Source organism: Ascaphus truei, chromosome 2 (assembly GCF_040206685.1).
Source record: "Ascaphus truei isolate aAscTru1 chromosome 2, aAscTru1.hap1, whole genome shotgun sequence".
In the NCBI taxonomy this organism is placed as follows: domain Eukaryota; kingdom Metazoa; phylum Chordata; class Amphibia; order Anura; family Ascaphidae; genus Ascaphus; species Ascaphus truei.
In genome coordinates this window covers 44,955,755-44,980,059 of record NC_134484.1, presented here as the reverse complement: position 1 = coordinate 44,980,059, position 24,305 = coordinate 44,955,755, and the positions used below count along the sequence as shown (strand labels likewise).

Sequence of the window (24,305 nt, the reverse complement as noted above, 5' to 3'; positions counted from 1 at the left end):
TTCATTAGAAAATATTCATTGGGTGAAGGCAGCTGCACAGCATATTAAATAGGGGCCAGTGACCTCACAATGCTCCTACTTAGTAAAAAGAGCCAATAAATACAAATAAAGACAAAAAATAAACATGGAACTACTGTATAGTACTGTGAGTACAAATATATATCTTTGTTCTTGTTATTGAAGTACAATATTCAGTATACTATACTGTATTTGTTGAACTGCTGCTACAGTATCTGTAATTGGTGTATAGTTTTATAAACCCCCATGTCACTGTTTTCCTTTCAGTTCCAGCTACAGATGTTTGATATCGTTTGTACCACATCATGGGCCAGTCGTGATAAATGCTGTGAACTTCCAGCACTGGTAAGAATGTTAAAAAAAAGTTATAATGCCAAAGATGGGCAAAGCCAGCTGGGGTGTAGCACCAACAGAGGCAAAAAAAGACTAAGCTTACAGTTGCAGTTGTGTTTGTGTACAGTATATTTTTGTATGTATATTTTGTATTGTTTTACGTAGGAATGTGAAAAGTTGTATGTCTCATATCTGATACGTGAGTGAGACCGCAGTCACCATATGTATTTCTTAGATTTTAAGTAAATGACAGGTGCTACAAAGGGTGTATACGCAATAGTATCAGTGGATAAATCTATCCTCGGTGGTTCGGGATTACTTGACAGACAAGCAGTATGTTACTGTGGGACCATTGTGTCCATTACCATAATATGTGTGACATTTGAGTGCTAATAATAAGGGGTTTCTTTTTGATCAAATCTTTGATCAACACTGATACTATGTCTCATATCTCATAGGACATAGAGCAATACCTGTACAGGTACATGCTTATCGGAGCAGGTGGCACTTGCAAAAAATCGTCAGTGAAGTGGTTAATAGTTTGACAACTGAGTACAACTCTACATTATTGGTTGTAATAATGAACGTGGCCTTAGCATGACAAAGATTTGTTTTTGCAACACTTGTAAAAACAGACGGAAGCAACTGTATGAGCCATTCGTTGGTTAGGCTTTGAGTTAATAGGAATATATATTTTTTTTCCTAAAAAGTCTCGGTGTAACTCTTCTACGGGTTATTTTCACCAGCATATGTTTGGAGCATTTCATGTTCAAACATAAAGGGATTTATTAGCAGAACATTCTATAAACCGCCTCCCACTTGCTTAGGTAGATTGCAGCTCAATTAATTAAAACAAAGCAGCTGGGATATTCCTGAGCCAGGGAAAGACAGTTTCACAGCATATAGAAGCCTTTGGATTCTAGATCCAACTTGTGAAAGTACTCAAGGTCTGATGTTTCACAACAGATATTGTTGCAAAGGGAGCAGACAAGGTGGGTCAAGTGGCTCTTATCTGCTGTCAATTACTATTTGTCACTAAAACAACTGCTCCTCTATATTAGTGGGACTCTGACCTTCTGGATTCTGTTGCATACTCAAGTTGTTGATATGATTCATTCACCTGTGGCCATGTTACATAGTTACATAGTTACATAGTAGATGAGGTTGAAAAAGAGATATATGTCCATCAAGTTCAACCTATACTAAATTTAGTCGACAGATACCTTATCCGTACTTACAGAATATACAGTACATGTTGAACAAATAGCACCAGCACTCCTCCTCCCATCCTCCCTTCAACACCTCCCCCTACCTACTTCTGACCAGCTGCCAATTGACTGCCTCTCGTTCCAGTTTCCACTTATTTTGACCAATTACCAGACATTCTTGCTTAGTATTATTAACTATAACTATTATTATTAACCACACACATATACATACTTCCCTCCTTCCTCTACGGTACTACCTGTTTCTTGTATTGTTCTCATTCTTGCTCCCCCCATTGCTTTGTAAATCCATTATTCCCTTCCCCAGTGATTCCTTATTAATTGTTCCCTTCCCCATTCTCCAATCTGATTGTTTCCTTTCCAGTGCTCTCAAAATTGACTACTCCTTTCACAAAGATTAACAAATAACTGTCCCCATTACAGATTATTCCCACATTTACTGTACCCATTACCCCTACACAGACTGCCCCAATACTAACTGACACCTCTATTGATTATCCCCACTACAATTACCCATAACACTTGCTGAACTACCACTATTCACCACAACCTCTCCAATCATTAACAGTCCCTCACCAACTATCCTCTCCTCTGCTCCATCCTATCCCTCATCCACCTCATAACACGATAACCTGTCCCCCCTTCTACTCATCCTCCTTCCAATCCACTCCCTCCCCCTCCTACCCTCCCTTCCTTCCTGAGGCTCTCCCTTCCCTCCAATGCCACCATTTTTTTTAAATCCCTGTCTTCACCACCCCCATCCCTAGCCACAAGCCAACCTCCACTCGCCATGCCAACCCCAGTAACCCCATATACTCCCTTCTTGTCAGCTCTTCTCACCTACGTCCCCCTGGCTCACCCAAACTATTTTTGAAGGAATTTGACTGCTTTCTCTCTTTCCTCTCACCCTCGCCCAACCCCCTTGTTGTCCTTGATGACTTTAACTTTTACCTCGACAACCCTACCTCTGCCTCAGCCTTCATCCCCCTCATCTCCTCCTTTGGACTCTCTCTCACTGAATCTCCTATCCCCCCCATACACGGTGGCACCCTCAACCTAATCCTCATGGCAAGATGCCACACAGAGTCTCCATCTACACTGCTTGTCCGACTTTCCGATCATCTCCTCCTCTCCACCATCCTTTGCATCACCCTCCCTGCTCCTCCTCACTTCTTACCCCCATCCAATCCCATCCTTCTCAGAAACCTTAAATTCATGGATTCATCATTTCCTCCTCACCTCATCACCCCTCCCTCACTCACATAATTTTCCTCTATTTCATTTCTATCCACACTCAACTCTGCATTATCCTTCTCCCTTGACGCAATCGCACCACTCCACCCTGTGCGTCCCTCATGAAGGCCATCTCAATTCTGTCTCACCTGCCAACTCAAAACACTCCGTCTCTCCCTTCACACAGCCAAGAGATCGTTGACATTTTTCACACGAAGGGAGGGTACCCAGCACTCAAACGAAATAATGAAAGAAAGCCAAAATGTCAAAAAAAGATTTTACTAGTGTAGCCCTGTTTCCCCCACCCCTAAGTTAGATGGGGGGGGGGGGGGGGTATACTCTCTGCAGCTACTTTTCTAGGTGTTGGGCTGTGTACCTGTTGGCAAACAGGAGGGCTGAGCGCTCCGCAGTGTGTGGGGAGGGACAGGACAGGTTTACAGGTTTACCTCAGTTCTTTGGTAGTGAAGCGCCTCCAGTCAGTATGGATCCTGGGTGACCGCAGAGATGGCCCATACTGACACCTTTGTTCTTTCAGCATCAGACATTAAATACACTCCATGGTCTTTTATGGGGTTTTATTGCATTGAAGAGTATTACACAGCAGACATTGCATTTCTTCCACAGCTCCCTTGATCACAGTGCCATGATGCAGACTTTGTACCCAGACCCGACCTAGTGGCCCCTTCCTTCACCTCCCTACGAGATAGAGGGCTACTGTGTCCTCTGCACCTTTTCTGCACAGATCTTAAAATCTCTTTCAGGCAGTGTCCTGCAGCATCTCTCTCTCTCTAATTCTATGGTGATAGAGTCCCTACACACTATGGTCTTTCCCTACTGCATACTCAGAGATTACGTCTACTGTGGCTCAGGGGACTAACTGGGCCATTGGGGGTTAACTTCTGGCCTAGTCCCTGGAGCACAGCTCCGTGGACACTACCTACCCCATCAAGGTCACGATCTTCACTCACTCCTTCCTGTCCCAGCAGGCAATACTCTTTCCTCCCTTCCAGGAGCAACCCAGCCATTAAATTTGTTGTTGTGAGTCACGTGGCAACATCTCCCTCTGCACCATTCAATGGCCGCCACGACATTGACCTGCTCCTGCGCAACCGTCCGCAAGTGTGCGCGCGCGCAACCTAACATGGCGGCGCTCTGCAGAGGCCGCCACCTGAGCCTCTGGCGATGCGCTTGCCCCAGCAGCAGCTCCACGCCTCCCGCATCACCCCCTATGTCAGCGGAGGTAAGGGGAATACACCATTACGCCGGGGGACCGGAGGGGACCTGGCTACACTAGATTACAGCCACAAAATACCAGAGCATGTATCGTCTACTGTGCTGTTACTCAGACTAGTGTACAGTAAATACCAAAAAGTCAGTTTACAGATATAGTACAAACATACAATTGATGTGCAAAAAGTGGAATGGGAGAACAAACGGGAAGGGAAGGGGATGGAGGAGGAAAAGACAAGGGAAAGGGGGGGAGGGAACAAGACAAAGATAAGGGAGCAACGTTTCAGGGCGTAATGCCACTTCTTCTAGCCCGTTCCCCAAGATCACAGCGATCAAGGGTACTTCCCTTACTCCCCCATTAATTACAGTGTCTCCCAAAAAGTAAAACATGCACTGGCAAAGAGGGTGAAAGGAGTATACATATGACCAAAGGATAACAATGCAATATCCAGCCTAATGACTAACAACAGTGCTAATTTGAGTAAAGCCCAACTGGGCTAATGGCTATAAGGTAAGTCAAAAGGTGTACCTATGGCAGAAAGGATAATAATGCAATATCATGCCTAATAACTAGCAGCAGAGCTGATAAGAAAAACACAGATAGTGCTTAGAAACTCCTGTCCTGGAAGAGCCAAAACTCAAAGTATAATCTGCTGCTGTGAGCTGCAAAAGCCAATAAATGTGTAACAACAAAGTCAGTCAAGTGAATGGTGAGGTCACCACTTAGCTGTTCAGCAGTATTATGTGCACCCAAATCCAGAAAGGAATCTGGCAGCAGCACTAGGAACTCTGCCAGTCACCTGAGTCCCCTCCAGGTTCCCGTGCACCACAGTCATTTTTTATCTTCAGTACACTATTAGTGTGCTGTTTAATCTACATGTAACGGGTATTCCACCCCACCCAATCGCATATATATAGTGTGGGTGAGTAGAACATGCGATGTTACCGGTGTGGTGCGTATACCTGCAGGCTCACAGGAGGTCTGAGCCTCCGCTAGTGAGAGCCTGGGGTGAATCCTCTGGAACGAATCTTCTTTCAGCGCCTCCACCTGTGTAGGATTCTATGGAAGTGTAGAATGACCCTACATAGGAACCCAATCAGAAACCACACACACAGTGATTATATAACTAAGGACTTTACTAACGAATAATAATGATAACCTGTGTCTCTCTCACGGTGAGACACTAACAGTGACGTCTCGCAGGACGATTCCCAAACACTAGGTGATTCCACCCAGTGTCCCAAGAACCCCACCCAATGTCCCGTACTCCTACAGAGATAGTCAATGGGTGACTGCGCAGTCACTAAGAACCTCTAGGCCTGTTGGTGCACATGTGATGGTATAATACCTGCCGAGCACTCCGGTGCTCGGGTCAGCAACAAACTTCTCAAAGGGTCAGACGTGTGATGAGTCCGTCTGATCCTCCAACCGAACTCCTTGCACGTGCGGACCACTAGGGCGGTCCCACTCTGGAATCGTCTCTGTGGACCCCAACGTGGGTCCAACCGCTTCCACAGGAACAGCAGCAGCCGCTGTGTCCCTATCTATATAAATGGTACTAACGTGACAGGAACCCTAACCTAGGGCCTGTCCCTGTAGTACAGCAACCTGTAGTGGCTTGGGGAACTCCTAGGGCCTGCAGGGGTAATGACCTGTCCCACTCCCCCAACTACCCAAGTCCCTTCGGTAAGTGATCTGGAATGGACTAGAGTACTCTTCCATGCAGTACTTGGGCGTCTACCTACTGTTGGCTAGCCTAGTGCAGATCCTCTCCAGAATTCCTGACCTCGTTAACAGGCTATCCCTTCAGGCATCCTACCCCTAGCGCTACCTCAAGGTGACTAGAACAGCTATAGCCCTTCTCCAGACCCACTACTCTCTGACTAGTCCCAGCGCCTACCGCAGCAAGCTGTAACTCACTGGAGGCTGCAGCCAACGTGCTGCGCAACAAGGTGCCTGCCTATCAGACCTCACAGCACTGCTCGCTGTGACCCTGACAAGGCAGCACTCTAACAACACTAAGGGCAACGTCCCTATCTTGGGCCTCCCTCAGTACTTAACCCACTACACTAGTGGGGGGTTGGGGCCTACCTGGGGTGTGGGTACCTATGGGGGGCAGGAGCTGCTCTCACTCCCCGCACCCTTCTTCCCTCACAGCTCCCTAGCTCCAACTCTCTATCACCTTCTGAACAGTTACCCACCCAACTAGTGGGGAGTTGGGGTCTACCTGGAGTGTAGGTACCTATATGGGGCAGAAGCTGCACTCGCTCCCTAACTCCCTACTTCCCTAACAGCTCCCTGACTCCAACTCTCTAACTGCAGACTTCCTTCTCTCAGCTCCCACTAATGTAAGTGGCAGGGTCCCTAACCTGAGGGCTGCCCCTGGCAACACTCACCTTACTGGGGAGCTGAGCTATCCTGGACCAAAGGGGGTGCTGGCCTAATACAGGGGAGTCCCTCTCTCCTGTACCCTACCTCCTTCCCTCACAGGGTCCCTCCGCTGACTGACTAGCGTGGTGCAAGCCCGCGAAATGTATCCTTTCCTCCAGGGCAGTCCTGCAGCCTTATTGGCTCCTATGAGGCACCTGGTGCCTCCCTCGCTATGCTCCATGGGAGTTGTAGTCCCATAGAGCCTATCCTGGCATTGGGGCCGCGTGCGCGCCTTTCCTGCGCAGGCGCGAGCTATCTGGGGCTTCCTCAACCTTTCCCTACTCTGTTCTGGCCCTCGCGCGACTTTCCCTGCCTCTGGCGGCTGTACTGCGCATGCGCGACTCTGTTGGCCTACTCCTACACTCGCGCGATCACTGCGCATGCGCGAGTGGTTGCGTAATGGCGGCGCTCTCCTCGCTGGCCGCCGGGACCTTAGAGACGCGACCGCGGCCATAGCAACGGCCCAATCGCGTCCCCGGCAACCGGCCTGCTCGCGGAGACAGCGCACCGCTCCCTGCAACGGCCCCCACCCTTGGGATGGCCGTCGGGTCTGCCGCTGGCCTCCGGCAGTACCCGGCATCGCTTGTGCCCACGGAGGCTCCCGAGGGGGTCGCAGGGGGCAAAGGGTGACCTGGCTACATACAGTATATACTTTCTGTTGAAATCTTTCAGTTCTACATCCTCACTCGCCACCTTCCAATTCCTCCTCTGCCAATACACCTCCACTCTCAAATCGCAGAAACAAATATACTATAACACCCTTGTCACCTCACTATCACCTAATCCATGCCAACAGTTCTCCACCCTAAACAATCTGCTACAACCACCCCCATCTCTCTCGCCTAAGCCACCCTCCCCCTCTAAACTACGGACCTTGCCTCCTACTTAAAATAAAAATAACAGTCTCTGTGCTTCCTTCTCCACTGAGGCCCACCCTCCCTCCATCCACAACCTCTACCCATTCCTTCCCCTACTTCTGCCCAACCTCTGGCAATGACCTCTTCTTAATCAGCAAATGTTCCAATCCCACAACATCCCCTTCTGACCCCATTAGAGACTCATTTCTCCCTCCTCTCCTCCACTCCTATTCTCTTTCCTCAGCCTCTCCCTAACCAGTGGACAATACCCAGACTCCTTCAAAACTGCAGTGGTCATCCATCTCCTCAAAAAACATCTCTCAACCCTACCCTCTCCTTCAACATTCACCCTATTGCACTCCTCCCATACTTCTCCAAACTCCTCGAGTGCATTGTTTGCAACCAACTCTCCACCTTTATCCACACCCATTCCCTCCTTCCCATTGCTCAGTCTGGCTTCTATCCCTCACACTCTACTGAAACTGCCCTCCTCCCCATCCATAACTTTTTCTAGCTAACTCACCACTCCAAACTTTCCTCCATCCTCATCCTTCTCAAGCTCTCAACAGCCTTTGTCACTGTCGATAACCTCACTCTCATCTCCACCGTCACCAACCTTGGCATCACTGACACTGCCCTCATCCTACTGCTCCCACCGCTCCAACTCCGGCACCTTCAACAATTCATCCTCTCCTCCCACCAGCCTATATTCATACCATATTCATCCCAAAACCCATATATAACATCCAAAATTCTAGCAAATATTTTCAAACCGTATTTCGTACGTTCAAGCGAAAGAGAGGTGAGGCAAATTTGGGGAAGTTTGCACATCCCTAATCATAATGTAATCATGAGTATCAGCTATTAATATCTGTATAAACAAATGTATATTTTTTGTATTAAATTATTTATTATGAGTTTTTACAGGAAGTCATGTATGTATGTATGTCTTTATTTATATAGCGCCATTAATGTACATAGCTGCATAATAGTAATACACGTGACAATCATATAAATAACAAATAATACAAATAACAGATCATGGGAATAAGTGCTTCAGACATAAAAGTAACATTTCGGAAGAGAAGTCCCTGCTCCGAAGCGCTTACAATCTAATTGGTAGGTAGGAAGAGCGTACAGAGACAGTAGGAGGGCATTCTGGTAAGTGTGTCTGCATGTAAATTGTATTTTATTGTCCATCACCAACACAGCTTTGATTTAAAATGGTATTCCCTTTTCAGAGAGATGAGGCAACCTGCCCACCCCTTCCAAATTCCTGCTCTTGTTCTCAAGACAGCAAAGGAATCCCAGGGCCTCCAGGACCTCCGGTAAGAAGAGAGACAGATTCTGCTCTGACATGCAGCCTCATTGCAATGTTGGGACTTGTTTGGTTGTACAGCTCAACAGGATAACACGTCTTATGGGAGAGATGTGAGGATGTAGTTGTATCACATAAGCCACTGTTAGATCTGGCATCTAGACCAGCTTCATGTGTGTCCTGTGCCAAGCTACTTTATCTATCTCAGTCACCATAAACATACTGGCAAAATACGTAACATTTTTGGTGGATAAAAATTACTTGTGTTAGCTAACATTTTGAAAAATGCAAGAACACATAAGGCTTATTTAATGAAATGGACTGCAGCCTTTAGCAATCATTAACAGACATGTCAGTGAATGGCTAAGCATTATTAGCAGATCCCTTTGGCCTATTAGTGTCTCAGCACCTGAGTAATCTTTGTATTCCTACTGTCTTTTTAATTTTTTAGGGGGTTGGGGCGTGGATACCTTCTGTATAACAGGTTCATCTTACCCCTCCTCAATCTTGGACAATTGAATGAAACATTCATAGAGGGAATGAGGGTCAATGTTTAAACATATTAGTATGGTGTGGGAGTGTGTGAAGGTATGTGTGTATATGCCGGGGGATGGCGTGAGGCCTCTGCAACCTATTACCAAGATTCAAACGATTGCTGATACATCGCCATGGCAACGCGGCGGCAAATGAGGCTGTGGGGCACGTGACGTAACATGACCCCGTGGCGTCATTTGCCGCAGGGAACGAAGGTAAGGGGGCGCGAGCACCGGAGGCAGAAGGGGCGCAGCTGCAAAAGTTTGTGCACCCCTGTGCTGGGTGATGGTATCACTACTCTGTGAAAGTCCTGAACATCATTAGGAGACCATTCTGGAAGTGCAATGTGCACTAATTTGTCTCCCACTCAGCCCTCCTACAAGAAAATAGAGCAATTTTGCTTGAAACTAGCTTACTACCTGGCATGTACTATATCTTCAGCAAAAAAAAACAACTAGCCACTTCCTCGCTGCAGTGAAGTTCAGTGAAGGACTTCAATAACTGAGCAAACTGCACAATACAGCAAGATAAAATAAAGATTTAGGAATATCTTTGTAAAGAGATGGAGAAATAAAGTAGATTCATGCCCCTCCATGTTCAATATGCTCTCAAGTCTCTAGAGGCTTTCCAGTGCTGGGGAAGGGGTTATCTCCTTTCAAATGAACTGGACTGAAGGTTCCTTCAGCATAGGGAAGCAGCTTCACAGCGTATTGAATAAAGGCCTTAATGTTAGAGTGACCATATCTGTCCCGGCAAAAACCGGGACAAATGTCACGCATGCACGAAGAGCTATCATCGAATGCACATGTGCATGAGCGACCGACAAACGCCGATCACGCATGCGCACCCAACGGAATTGAAAACCAAGACAGCATCCAAAAAGTTGGGACATACCCCTAAAAAATGGGACCGTCTCAGTTAAACTGGGACATCTGGTCACCCTACTTAATGTGGTACTGTATCTCTGTGAATATTGGCATACTGTATGTAGTTTAAACACTACACTACATTGTATTTCAGATTGAAATAGCTTTAATAAAACTGTGTGCAACATATTGATTACATGTTAGAGCATTTTTTGTCCTTTCTTTCAAGAACTACAAATTATAGATCTGCAGTGTTCGGATACATTGATTTTTTTATTAATGCACAATTTATTATTTGTAGGGTGGTGGAGGCATGAGAGGTCCGAAGGGAGGACAAGGGGACTTAGGTCCATCTGTAAGTCTGTGTTTTTTACTTAATATCTTTTATTTGATTTTTTAGGGGGGGAGGCGGGAGGTAGAAAATATTGCCCATTTATACTTTGATTATTAGTATTGTTTGATATATTTGAACAATTTAAATGTAACATATACATTGACAATTAAATATATAAACAGATGTACTAGATGTGCTGTCCTATTATTATTCTTGGTGTGTGATATTTGATACGAGCAGAGAAATGATTAATTGATTAAACAACAGCGGTCAGTGCTTGAACACAAGATTTAAAAACCCTCATAGGAATACAGTAGTGTTATTATTTTTCAAAAGCTTGTATTAAAAGGACATACATTCCCTTTAAAATGAGTTATTTTACGGTATACAAAAGTAGGTTTGACGTTGAGGAAAATAAGTGATGCTCTCTCCAATCTCGTACCACTGCCCTTTACTGAATTGCCATAACTCGTATTGATCATTACCAGACATCCACTTTAATGGCTGTACATACAGTAATAGCTATCTCATTGTAGTGCATAGAACCCACTGATTCCTGCACTGAATTATATTTAATTAGAGATTGATCTTCCATACAATTATTTGCTGAATGTTTTTTTTTATTTTTTTTAATCTTCACAGGGACCAGAGGGACCTCGAGGTCAACTTGGAAATCCAGGGCCCCAAGGATCCCCTGGACCACAGGGGCCCAGTGGACATGCAATTCAAGGACCCCCTGTAAGTTCAAAGTAGTTTACATCATGATGTCTGCACACAAAGCTACTTTTCAGACACTGTACTTTTTGCATTATTTATAAAATAACTTGTCCAATGCTAAATTATTATTAACGTTTATTTGTGAAGCGCCAACATATTGCGCAGCATGGTACAGTGGGGGGTAAAGAGTTATGTATATTACAAGAACATTAACATACATACAAGTGAGGACAAACATGCACAAACAGATACAGAGACATAATAAGGGCCCTTCTCGTGAGTGCTTACACGCTAGAGGGAATGAGGGTCAATGTTGAAATCAGAAGGTAAGGTGGCTGCTCAAATGATGCACAGAGAGGGTTTACAGAAAGGAATACACAATAGCTACTTGGAAAGAAACCTGCTACTGTAAGAATTATTATGAAAAGGGTTATAATAAAATAATAGTGCTAGAATTCTATTAATATTAATCAATTTATTTTTTAGTAAGAAATATAATAGTAGTAAAAGTAATATTGCTAAAAGGAGTATGTATCCTTTTATTATTGTGTTATTATTATTATATTCAAATAATACGGTTAGTAAATTGTTACATAACTGTATGTTACGTGTCTTTTTTAGGGCACAACAGGTGAAAAAGGAGATAAGGGAGATACTGGGTTTCCAGGACTACAGGTATTGCCATTGTTTTTTTTTACTAAAGATATATACCGCTGAACCCCGTTATAACGCGGTCCTCGGGGTCCACCCGATACGAACGCGTTATAACCGGAATCGCGATAAAAAAAATGGCCGCCACGATCAGTGACTCCGCGTCCGCCGGAGAGGGAGAGCTGGGATAACACTCCCAGCTCTCCCTGAGCCCGGGGTTGCAACGGCACCGCCTCACACAGCACTACCTGGCATCTGCAGCAGCAGCTGATCTTTCTGTGAGAAGCTGCGAGAGGAGGGGGAGCGGGGGCAGGATCTCACGGAGTCAGAAGAAGCCGAGTAGGAACCAGCTCCCTTCTCTCCTCCCCCCAGCAGAGGTACAGGGAGGGAGGGAGGGAGAGGTGTGTGTGTGTCCGGCCAGGAACCAGCTCCCATCTCTCCTCCCCCCCAGCAGAGGTACAGAGAGGGAGGGAGAGGTGTATGTGTGTGTGTGTCCCCGGCCAGGAACCAGCTCCATTCTCTCCTCCCCCCCAGCGGAGATACAGGGAGGGAGGGAGGCAGGGAGGGAGAGGTGTGTGTATGTGTGTATGTGTGTGTGTGTGTCCGGCCAGGAACCAGCTCCCTTCTCTCTTCCCCCCCAGCGGAGGTACAGGGAGGGAGAGAGGTGTGTATGTGTGTATGTGTAGCTGGACATTCCTCTCTGCAAATCCTGGAAGTTAAACGGGAGCCACGCTCAGACCGTGTTATATGTGGATCCGCGTTGTAGCGGATCGCGCTATAATGCGGTTGAGCTGTGTGTATGTGTGAATATATACACACACAGAAATTGGCAGCAGATCATTTCACTACTACTCTGCCTTTCCCAAGTGAATAGTATTTAAGGCCAGTCACGTGTTCAAGATATGACAGGTGCATCATGTCCTGACTTTAAAACTGCAGTCCAAGCAATATCCTATAGGTGTTTTTTTTTTTTTTGTAATAAATCAGTTCTGTACTATGAGAAAATACTTGCAGCATTTTTTAAACAACTCTAAATTAAATTTTTCATGTATTATAATATAACAAGCATTTTTTAAGTTTCTATAGCAACCATTTACAAAGTCACATCCCCTTTCTCTTCTGAAACAGGTCCTGGCACACCCCTTTTTGAGTTCTGCCCTCTCTCTAGCAGTGCACCAATTGTATCTAGTCACTGCCTGGTTACATGATCTTCCCTACAGAAGTTTGTATCTTTGGTCCTCTTCTGCTGCACTGACAGTCATTTAGTGAACCCCCGAGCCGAATCACAGGAGAACGGATCGATCGGCAATTTAGCTAATTGCTTATCATTGTATTAATGCACATTTTAAAGGGAAAAAATAATAATAAAATAAAAAAATGCAGCTTGGACTGCGGCTGTAATAGCAGAACTGAAAGGATATACAGTTCGGACCTATATCTTGGTACCAAGTTTTTATGCAAGTAAAACAAATGATCAAATAATAATGTATCAATGCTTGGGTATTATACATAGGTTTCAAAATGCCTTTAAACACCTATCTGTAGCATGCAGTGTGATAATTTTAACACCTGTAGATGGAGTTTAATGGATTTGCACACATTATTGAAACCTATCCTTCATATTGCAAAGCCAGTATAACCAGCCTCACACTGATGAGACCGATGAGACCCTAAAGATCGAAACAGCTGTCTGTGAGCAGGTTTACTGCTGTGCATTTCTTTAACCCAGGCTGTACTGAAAAGTTGTGTAATGCAGCAGGCATAAGCTTATAAGGATCCATGTCAAAATGTATTTCAAGCAAAAGGTGACGCGATGTGCTCATTTGCATGTCATTTCCCAGAATCCCTTGCTGCAGTGGAAGCGCTGTATGCTAGGAGGTAATAGTGAAAAGCAGGCCTGTCTGAGATGTGCATGTGCTCACAAGTGATATTTAAATTTGTACTTAACGGGAACTTTAATACTATAGCCTTTTTTTCCAACAGAGAACCATTTATTATTTTATCTATTTTCTTCTCATCAGTTACATATATTAACCCCTGCATTGCCACCCCCTAGAGTGGCCAGCAACATATTTCTGGCGCCTCCGGCAGGAAAGGGGGTTTCGGTTCCTTAAAATGTGCTTTGTAACTGAAAGCAATACTGAATTACAACTAGATTTTGTATTTACCATTACATTGGGATAAGAATGCCAATGGTTGTAAATGTAAATCCTACCCTCTTGTTAAATGTAATGTCAAATCTTTAATCCCCAATACACTAAAATCACCATGTTCCTGGCCTAGGTTCTCGGGCAATGTTGTAGCGAAACTGGTGCAAGTGGCATCAATTATGCGTTGCACCTCTTTGCATGAGTGTAACAAGGACTTTGCCCCAGTTTTTGCGCCATGGGCATCAACTTGTTTTTTGAGGAGTGTCAAGAGGAGAAATTACATGGCACACAAATTTTAATGAGATGTATAAAATAATGCACCTCTGTGTGTTACTGATTCTCCTTTCAATTTGCGCCAAAACCTTGCCAGGCATCAGGTGACGTTCGCTTTCTTGCTTAAAAGTCAGCGCCTTCTGTAAGAAACTGAAGTGACATGTCTGGTAGATATGACACGATTTTGGAGCAGAATTGGTGCAGTGCGTCCAAACAAGTTTTTCGGTGCGTTGATTTTGTGTGTTTTCCACGGGAACCAGTCAGATAAGTCTAAAGCACCCAAATGTGGCGAGATGCATTGAAACAGGTCGGCTATAAGGGGTTTTCAAATATATATTTTAATTAAAAAAATGTTCTCCTTGTTTAGATGCATATTATGGGAGTATCTTGTTGCATTTTGCTGTGTGGAGCTTATAACGATGTTCGTTAATTCTATACCTCAGATAACAGGGACCTTTATTATAGCTTTATTGCTGGAGGCCTGAATGAGGTAACCTAATTATCTTTAGCCGGCAGCATGGGAAGCCTGTCAGGGCTTGTGTTCCTGGCATCCACTGATCTTTTCAACAGTATATTACCACTGAGTAGGTTTAATTCAACTCTTAGCACACAGACAGAATTGATGTATATAAACGAAGATGTTCACCTTTATGCTATTTACGCCATATACAGGGTGTTCCCGGAGCATCAGGATCACCAGGACGTGATGGAGCTCAAGGTCCAAGGGTAAGACACAGCTGTATGAATCCCTTTGTGAGCAGAATGGGGTTATAAGACTAAAGGTGTGTGCTATAGCACAGGCTAATATACTATATATAACAGGGCACTCCCATAGCAAATAATGGTATTCTGTAAATGTAAAGGTAGGATGCATATTGTCCAGGAGACTATATGAAAAAGCAACAATGACATCCAAAAAGTGACATTTATTTGGCACCAACTGGAGCCTTCCTCAGGGATTTCTTCTGTGCAGGACCAAAATGTTGGTGTTCTTGTTGGACTTAATTATACTATTTTTGTTCAATTCATTACCGTGTGCTGTATCATCATTTCTTCATGCCTTGTTGTGGGTAATGTATGTATGTATGTATGTATATGTATATATATATATAGTCAAATAGAACAGTTGGCACTCCTTAGGTGCTGATAGGCTGTAGGTGCTTACCCCATATGGATAATATAGACATACGTTACCGTTCCAAGTTCTGGGATCCCCCTGAGGAAGGTCCCATTTTGGAGGACCGAAACATTGGGTTTCTTGATGTACCACTATTTTCACCAATACACTTTGTGAAGTTTTCTACAATTGAGTGCTGTCTCTTGCTTTACCAGACCTTGGAACGGTAACGTATGTCTGTATATATATATATATATATATATATATAATGTCCACGGCACTCCAGAATTTGAACAATATAAAGATTCATTTATTTAACACATCAGAAATACAAAAAATAAAATCTGAGCGATGTTTCGTGCCAAAAAACAGCCCTCTCTCAAGCTCCTGTATCCTCATTTCTCCATGTCTTGGTTTGGGTAATGTATTTGTGTGTGTGTGTGTGTGTATTTACATCAGATAATGGTATTCTGCGCTGTGCTGTCTCAAATAAGGGGTAGGTAATTATTGCCAAAGACTCGTGCTGCCACGTGCTCAGGGGAACGCTACAATCTCCTGTAAGAAAGGGAGGTCCCAGATAGGGAACTCACAAGAAAGAAAAAGAAAAGCAGGAATCGTACTGAGAGGCAATAGGTTTTAATTGATTAAAAAACCCACAGTGGGCTATACTAACACAGTATATTAAAATACAATATAATACATAAGCAAAAATAAATTTAGAACTGTTCTGGGTGGGGAGTGACACCGGAGAAGTCTGGAAGTCAACCAGGTAAAAAAAGATGGCGCCGGTCCGGACCTGCAATGCTCCCCCGAGCTGAGATATCCCTCTTACTACCGGCGTCTCCCTCCCCCAGTGAATGCTCACGTTGCAACCTCTCATGACCGCCGCGTTTCGCACAGCGTGCTTTGGCAGAGGTCACGTGAGAATTCATTGGTGGCGTGTGTATTTACTGTATATATATTTTTTAAATCAAGCATACTAGTTGGTATTGGCGCGTTTTACAAGAGCTCTTGAGCTAGTAAAGAAACCTTTACTGTACCATTTGCTGTGCCTGCTTTTTTTGACGTTATTATACAGTACAGTTTAGTACGTTAGCAGCAGCACCCCTCCAATCTTTTGGATTATTACTGTCATTGTGCCCTGACTTCTTTACTATATGAAAGGGGGGAGAGATAGATGTAAGTGACACAAACCTTGTCAGTGCTGCATAAACCAGAGATTATTATGAAGGACCTGCCGACATATTGTAGCACACAAGTTTTTTGTGACGTAAAAAAAGATCAAGAGAAAAGAGAGGAAATGATTTGGTTTCCCTACATCAATTGATCACAATTATATTGCATTTAAACAGGATGTATGAGAAAATGTATTCTTATTAGTTTATTTAATGATTTTTCAAATCTGGCAAATATGATGATTTATTTCTGCTATATTAAAATATTGAATGCACCATTTGTCCAAAACGTGATCCAGTTTAATGGCAGAGGGAAATGATTGTTCAGACATTGTTAAGGACAAAGCAAGTTTGCAGATTTTCATTTTTGCCGTCATCTTCCCAAAATGTATTGATCGTAATACATTTTGATCGTTATTTTCAACCAGAGTCAGATATAAGCGTTATCAAAATAGAAGTTATGGTATATCACTACTGTTTCATTTACAAACCTTAGTACCACTACTGTTTTAGCTACAAATCAGTTCCTTTGAATTGTTACAGAAAATTGGACTTCGTTTATAATTGATTGCTAAATTTCTGCTGTTTTTATTGTATAAAACTTTTCTTAAAAAAGAGGTCAAATATATATATTTTCCCATTGTTTAACATATTAACCCCATTGCTGCCAGGGTGTCGGGCGGATTGCAAACTGATTCAACCCTTTAAACCAGGCATGTCCAACTCCAGTCCTTGAGGGCTGCAAACAGGCCAGGTTTTCATGATATCTCTACTTCAGCACAGCTGGCTCAATTAGTGGATGACGGAGCCACTCATTGAGCCAGCTGTGCTGAAGTAGGGATATTCTGAAAACCTGGCCTGTTTGTGGCCCTCGAGGACTGGAGTTGGACTGGCCTGCTTTAAACCCTTGCAGACTGCAGGCCATGGCAGCACTGAAAAAGTTAACACACGTATTCTCTTTATGACAAAGAGAGGGCAACTGTATCGTTTATCCTCCTTAGTGCTGAATGATTCAGAAATGCAAAACTACCAGGTTTCTGTGACTAGAGATGATTGTACTTTTCGCCAAAGACCGAATCCGCTGTGAAAATGGCGGGGGTGTTTCCCCAATGTCGAACTTTCGCCTAACTTTAAAAGGTCAATGAGTGAACACGCCATTCTGAGAGAGAGGAAAACCCCATATTTCAGGTTCTGGACGCACTTGATAAAGTTCGTTGCAGCAAACGAGATGCAGAATGGCGCGTTTAAACGTGGTTTTTTCATCGTTCGATGTTCGAACAAACTTTCGAGGATCTGATCAAGACGTTGGTGGGAATATTTGCAAGCTGAACTTTGACACTTTTGCCCATCTATATGCACCACTATTCTTCTTTACCATTGGGCCACTCGGAATATAATACATACGACCATTTTCTATAAGGCAAGGGTTCTCAACTCCAGTCTTTAAGACCCCCAACAGGTCAGGTTTTCTGGATATCGCTGCTTCAGCGCAGCAAGGACTCGGTCTTTGACTGAGCCACTGATTGAGCCACCTGTACTGAAGCAGGGATATCCTGAAAACCTGAACTATTGGTGCGCTCTTGAGAAGCCCGGCCATACGATATTTTAATGATATAAAAGGATGGGGGAAACACAGTGAGTAATAGGCACTAAGAAGTATAGAATTCCCCAAATACTGTGAATAGGAAAGTTCAACCACACTCCAGGTGTAAGAATTGCTTACTACCAGGGAATCTAAGTAATATTTAATCACTTGTCTTATCTATCCTATTCAACCACGTGTGATACTTGTGATATTTAAGGGTGTGTATTGATTTACTTAAAAGTGAATCCTCATCACTTCCCAGGCAGTTTTATTTAGGGAGTGTTATAAACACTTTCTGTTTAACTGCACCCTTGTTATCTTGCCAAACACAGATCAGCACTTGCAGACATTTGTAATAAGCGAAGCCATAAATGTTCCATATTTTTTTTGTTCACTTTCTAAACACTGGAATATGCGACTCCAGTTAGTTTCATTTATTTTGTAACCCCTTCAGTGCCAGGTGGGTCAGCAAAGCAATGTGTTGCCTATCCCCTCTGTCACTCAAGGATGGCATTAAACTGTATCCATTGCTGTGAGCTTGCACAAATTTCCTAATGATCTGTATAAACTATTTTCTTTTTTCCCTTTGGCGTAGGGAATGCCTGGGAAAGATGGTTCTAATGGCCCTCCAGGTCCCCCAGGGCCCATGGTAAATATTTTGAATGATGTACATTAAAAACTACACTCAGAGCACATTTATACAATATACCTCTGTAGCCGCCCAGAGAGCTTCACAATGCATTGTAGTGTAAAGGGGAAATTAATATGTAATGTATCTTCAAGCATCCTAAAGGCAGAGTCTGCTTTTCAGGTACTGAACTCTTATATGGGGAAAAAGTCTATAAATCATTTCCTTTGTGGTGCAAAAAAAATAAATGTATGTTACTGGCAAAAGAAAAATCATATAAATAAAGCAACAGAATTCTACAGACTATTATTGCAGTATTCTAAAGTCACAATCCCATTGCATGGTGTGCTTCTTATCCACTGGTTTTGCCATATGGTTCAACTGATGGTAGTTTAGGATGGTGCGAGGCATTAAAACATTGTCTGAAGCTATTAACATGTACCTTGACCTTCACGTAGAACATAGGGGTCATTATTTTTGCTGGGGAAGTATTTCATCGATATCCTCTTTTAAGGTAACCGGGCCACCGCTGTTCAATTCAATGAGTATTTTCGTTTTTTTAAGATTGCGATGGGATAGCCTCATTTTGCTCTGGATCAATTGATGGCAGGGGCATTTTCTGCAATTTCACCTGAAGTCCTCATCGCCTAACTCAGAAATAGCATATTACCAGTTCTAGACTTGTAAGTGTCCCCATCTATCTCAGAACAGTTTCCCAGCCAATTTACCTTTAGAGAATTCTACGTTATAGAGCAAGATGGGGATACATTCTTACTATGGATACACTGAACATGTGCAGGGGACACTGACGATATTGGAGGTTACTCACTAACATCCTTTTCTCTTGTAGGGAACACCTGGTATTCCAGGTTCCCCAGGTGTTTCGGGAGGTCCAGGAACTCAGGGTGAAAATGGGCCCCCTGTAAGTAAACTTCCTGATGACTAAAATAGCCAATGTTGTATTTGTGAAGTGACATTTCCGTCCTTGTTTTTCTGGAATTAGTTACAGTATCGCGGAGATAATTCACTGAAAATGTGCCATTCTGCTATGGAGTTAAAGGCTACATCTCAATTCAGAAACATATTGTAGCGGGAATGTTTTGATGTAAGGTATAAGTGTGTGTTTTTAATAGATCAAGAAAGATCTAAATATAAATAGAATAATCTAGGTAAATCACGCCAAGTATTGGTTCCCCAGTACTGTAGACCTGTCACTTTCTGTGATGTCATTTATGGCTTTGCCTGTAACAGGGAACCCAGTAGGAAATATTTTTTAAGAGTGTGATTTTAATGTGAAGTTTGTATTTGAGACCGAGTTTCTTTAGCAGTGATATATCCCCAGTGTTAAAAAGTATCTATGCTGCTAGACAATATTTTAATATTGTATCATCCTGATGTATAGGATACCTGAAACTTCCTCTGCTATAAATGATGTCACCAACACTGCAACATTGGCAGATCCCTGTTCTAGTTGTTAAAAAAAATATTTATCATTTCAGAAAGCTTTAAAAAAAAATTAAAAAAAGTAGAAAGAAAAAATAAATAAACAGCACCCCATGCCCCTGATGAGTTTAACTCATATACTGTTAGTATCTTGCCCCCTGGGTATTTCCTGCTCGTTAAAAAAAAGATAATGTTTTTAGTGTTAAAAAAAATCCTGATTTTCCTAATCTCAAGTCTCTGAGGTTTTCCATGCTAACATGAAGACAGCACTGGGCTCAATAGAGCGCTCTGATTGTATCTCTGGGGCACTCAATATTTCAAACGCTTAAATCTCCTGAACAGAGCAGCGGTTTTCAAAAACAAATAAAGTGCCAGAAAGTGCAAGACGAGAGCTTTTAAAGGCAGTGATTATTATTTTTTTCTTAGACAAAAACAGCAATCAGGGCGGACTAGTGATTTAAGAGTGGTCTCCTGTATGGAACATTCAGTAATCGAGACCTCTGATTGGTTCGGATATTTTTCACATATACTCGTGTGTCCAGTGTTATTTACCTAATTCCTGCAGTTCCCAGGAACAAAAGTTACACTAAAACTTGTAGACTCAAATCTGTAAAACACAGTTGATACAAGATAGAAAATGTTATATACTGTATATAATAATAGGGATCATTCATTCCAGCATTTGTAGACTTTAATGTCTGCATAACCAATCTAAACAGAAAAATTAAGATGATGCATTTGTTCCCCTGCATTAAAAATTAGATTATTTATTTTTCTACCACAGACTTTAGCTAAAATCAATAGAAGTTTTTTTTTTTTTTTTTTTTTAAATTAAAGCAGCTTTGCCGTGGGTACTAAAAACATGCATAGGCTTTAAGTAAACTGGGAGAAAAATAAATAAGCAAATGTGAGTGTCCCGCTTTCATGCACATTGTATAAAGTCTGCACAAGTTTTAAACACACAGAGCAGTGCAGTTAAATGATCCCATGCCAAGGAAGTCCAGTGTGGATGTGTTAAACGTGCATTACTCTCTCATCTTCTTAGGAAAAACCACAGGTCACATCTGTACACTGCCAGTCCTTCTATTTAGCTGTCAGAACAGGGCTTAGAATATCTCATTATTTCATGATACCAGATTATGTACACATTTTATTGCTTGATAATTACCCAGAAAAGCCTTTTAGGGGGACTTTGCAGAACACGGGGGCAACATGTTAAAGTGTCAATACATCAACGCTACTTCTTTGGTTTTTGCTCGGCTTCCATCAGGGATTAATGGATTAATTTCACACACCTGCAGAGCAGTCAGACAATTAATTGACACTTCGATAACACAACCAGATTTGAGATTGCATTAACCTTTAAAAAAATGAGTATTAAATATGGGCAGCTAGGTAAAGATGCAATCCCTCACAAAAGATTTTTGAGAAACAGGCTGGAAACAAAATTACCTTTAATAAATAGAATCCATCATAAAAAAAAGGTCACTATAGAGATCAGAGAAAGATAACATTAACAAATAAGTCTTTTTTTCAGGATAGAGTATGAGGGATTGCAGGTCCAGCATATTTATGATTGTCTCTCTATGGGGCTTATTCACTAAACCTCGATAAGTGGCTTATACTGTAGCACTATAAATGCCCTTATAGTGCGATGTAGCCTGTGTTGCTATTCACAAAACTCCGATAACAGGGCAATATCGCACTGAAATGGCTTTTTATAGTACTATAACATTCTGGCAAAAAAACAATATGCCACAAAATGCCTGAAATCGCATTTTTTTTCCAGAAACTGCTATTCACTAAGCAGTGATAAGCATATCATACTTTAAAAACGTGCAATATTTTGGCGCCAGATAAAAGCTGGTGCTAAAGGTATTGCAAGATGCATAAAAGGAGTTTCTTTTCGTTTTACTGCACAGGATTGATCGCATCTCTGGAGGGGCCGTGGGGGTCCCTGCGGGTCTCCGGGATCAATCCTATGCAATACAAATACTAAAATTGCAGCCAGTTTCATTACCTTAGCGGCTAACCGCTAAGGTAATGAAAGGGTTAAATAGTAGGCACTGCATAGTTGTTGGTACAGGGGGTGGGTGAAGCTCGTAGTTGCCCCACAGTGGGTGTTTAGGCCTTGCGGGAGGGTGGCAGTAGAAGTTAACACCTTCATTACCTTAGCGGTTACAACCGCTAAGGTAATGAAGGGGTTAACCCCTAGCACTACCCTACCGCAAGGCCTAAACACCACCCTGGGGTAACTACAACCTTCACCCACCCCCTGTATCAACAAGAATGGGTAAAACTGCAACAATAGGAATGGGTAAAAGTGCTATTAACCAAAAATGGCTAGTAGCGCTTTTCCCCATTCAAAAATACATTACAGTTCGATACATAAATACAACTCCCCCCACCCCAATACATTCAAGTAAGTCCTGGGTACAGAGTTAAGACAAATAATACGTGTTTACAAATACAGTTACATAATGAGCAGGGTATACATTATATACAAGATATTGCATGCACAGTTCAAGATAATTTGTATTATGGGCGTATGAATTATCTTTAACTGTGCATGCAATGTCTTGTATATAATGTATACCCTGCTCATTATGTAACTGTATTTGTAAACATGTATTATTTGTCTTAACTCTGTGCCCAGGACATACTTGAAAACGAGAGGTAACTCTCAATGTATTACTTCCTGGTAAAATATTTTATAAATAAATAAATAAATAATACAGTGAAGTAATGGGCAAAATTGGCCAATAAAAATTAAAACCAGCCAGCATAAAGTAAATAAAAGTTCCACCTACCCCTGTCATAATTAAAACCATCTTTGTCTTCCTCCCCATCCTTGTCCTCTGTTGGCAAGAACATTACAATAGAAAACAAACTAATGGCCACTAACCCCTTAATCACCTTAGCGGTTATTAACCGCTATTGCAATTAAGGGGTTAACCTCCGTCCCTGCTACCCACCCAGGAGGCCTAACCACCCTCCCTGGGGCAACTATCTCCATCCCTCTTATTCCCCCTCCCTGCTATCTATTGATTGGCACAGTGTTAAACAATGGCCATAATATGGTGGGGATTTAAGTATACACCAACCTGCAGCCGCGAGACTGCGTCCGGTGTGCAGATTCATAGACGTGTGGCCGGGTCAGGGTAGTAGAAGTAGAATAGTATGATACTCGCCATGGTCTGGCGGTTGGAGAGGTAGAATGGTCGTTGTGCGTAGCCGAGGTCCAGGAGTAGAGATGGTGGGGGCTCAGGTACAAGCCGAGGTCGAGGGTACTAAGAGACAAGACAGCTTAAGCAGGATTGCACAAGGCAAGGCAGGCTGGGTGCTTGTGGGTAGCACTTCATCTCAGGTATGAACTACTATGCTCAGCCGATTTGGAGCAGGGATCGGTGAGCATATAAAGGGCTATAAGCCAATCAGAGGAAAGGCTGCAAGTGATTTCATCCGCCCACTCGATCATCAGTGGCCAGAGTGAGCATCGCAGGTGAGGAGGATGAAATGATATCCTGATGTCAGAGTTTAACTCCTTGTAGAGTCCTTTTGCCTAACAGCAGAAGAACGACGCCTATGCAGAATCCAGTTAGGGTGAGGCGCATCACCTGTGGTGTCAGGGGGCACGTCACGGGAGCGGGACCTAAGACGGATCCTCACAATAAGCAAGCTATAAAAAAAAACAGCCACTAAATAAAACAGATTACATTAAAGAAAAATTAGAAATGCCAATAAAACAATTGATTAGCACAGTGGTACACCATTCCCATATAATATAGGCATGGTTTGTCACTATGGCAGTCAATGGGCAACCTAAAAAAAAAACAAGCACCAAAAATACAAACCATAACAATTAAATAAAAACAAGCATTTGCAAAAAAAAATACATTGCATGTCACTGTGCATATCTATAACTTAAGGTGGCATACCACATAACTGGGCCTGTAATTTGGGATGCAGGGGGTCCCCAAGGCTGAAATCAATGCAGCTCAGGTCAGGAGATCCCCTGCTCCCGTACACTATTATCAAAATGAATATTTAAACTGTCGCCTGTAAGAGCCGTGTATGGAGTTGCAGCGTCTCCGTGCAGCTCTTCCAGGGAGCAGTTTAAACAAACAGATTCAGTGCGATAACACTTTAAAAAAAACAAAAAAACATGTAGTACGATTTTGCATTG

At 42.9% G+C, this 24,305-nt stretch overlaps 1 protein-coding gene across 3 annotated transcripts in view; it reads left to right on the top strand.

Annotated features, from left to right (window-relative positions):
* The window catches only part of COL14A1 (collagen type XIV alpha 1 chain), a 197,941-nt gene that overhangs the window by 135,965 nt on the left and 37,671 nt on the right, over nucleotides 1-24,305 (top strand). For all 3 annotated transcript variants that reach the window (XM_075582330.1, XM_075582318.1, XM_075582326.1), the window contains 8 exons: nucleotides 286-363; nucleotides 8,570-8,656; nucleotides 10,348-10,401; nucleotides 11,023-11,118; nucleotides 11,719-11,772; nucleotides 14,844-14,897; nucleotides 18,644-18,697; nucleotides 19,527-19,598. In XM_075582330.1, coding sequence (XP_075438445.1) covers nucleotides 286-363; nucleotides 8,570-8,656; nucleotides 10,348-10,401; nucleotides 11,023-11,118; nucleotides 11,719-11,772; nucleotides 14,844-14,897; nucleotides 18,644-18,697; nucleotides 19,527-19,598 — 549 coding nt within the window. The remainder of the gene's footprint in view (nucleotides 1-285; nucleotides 364-8,569; nucleotides 8,657-10,347; nucleotides 10,402-11,022; nucleotides 11,119-11,718; nucleotides 11,773-14,843; nucleotides 14,898-18,643; nucleotides 18,698-19,526; nucleotides 19,599-24,305) is intronic.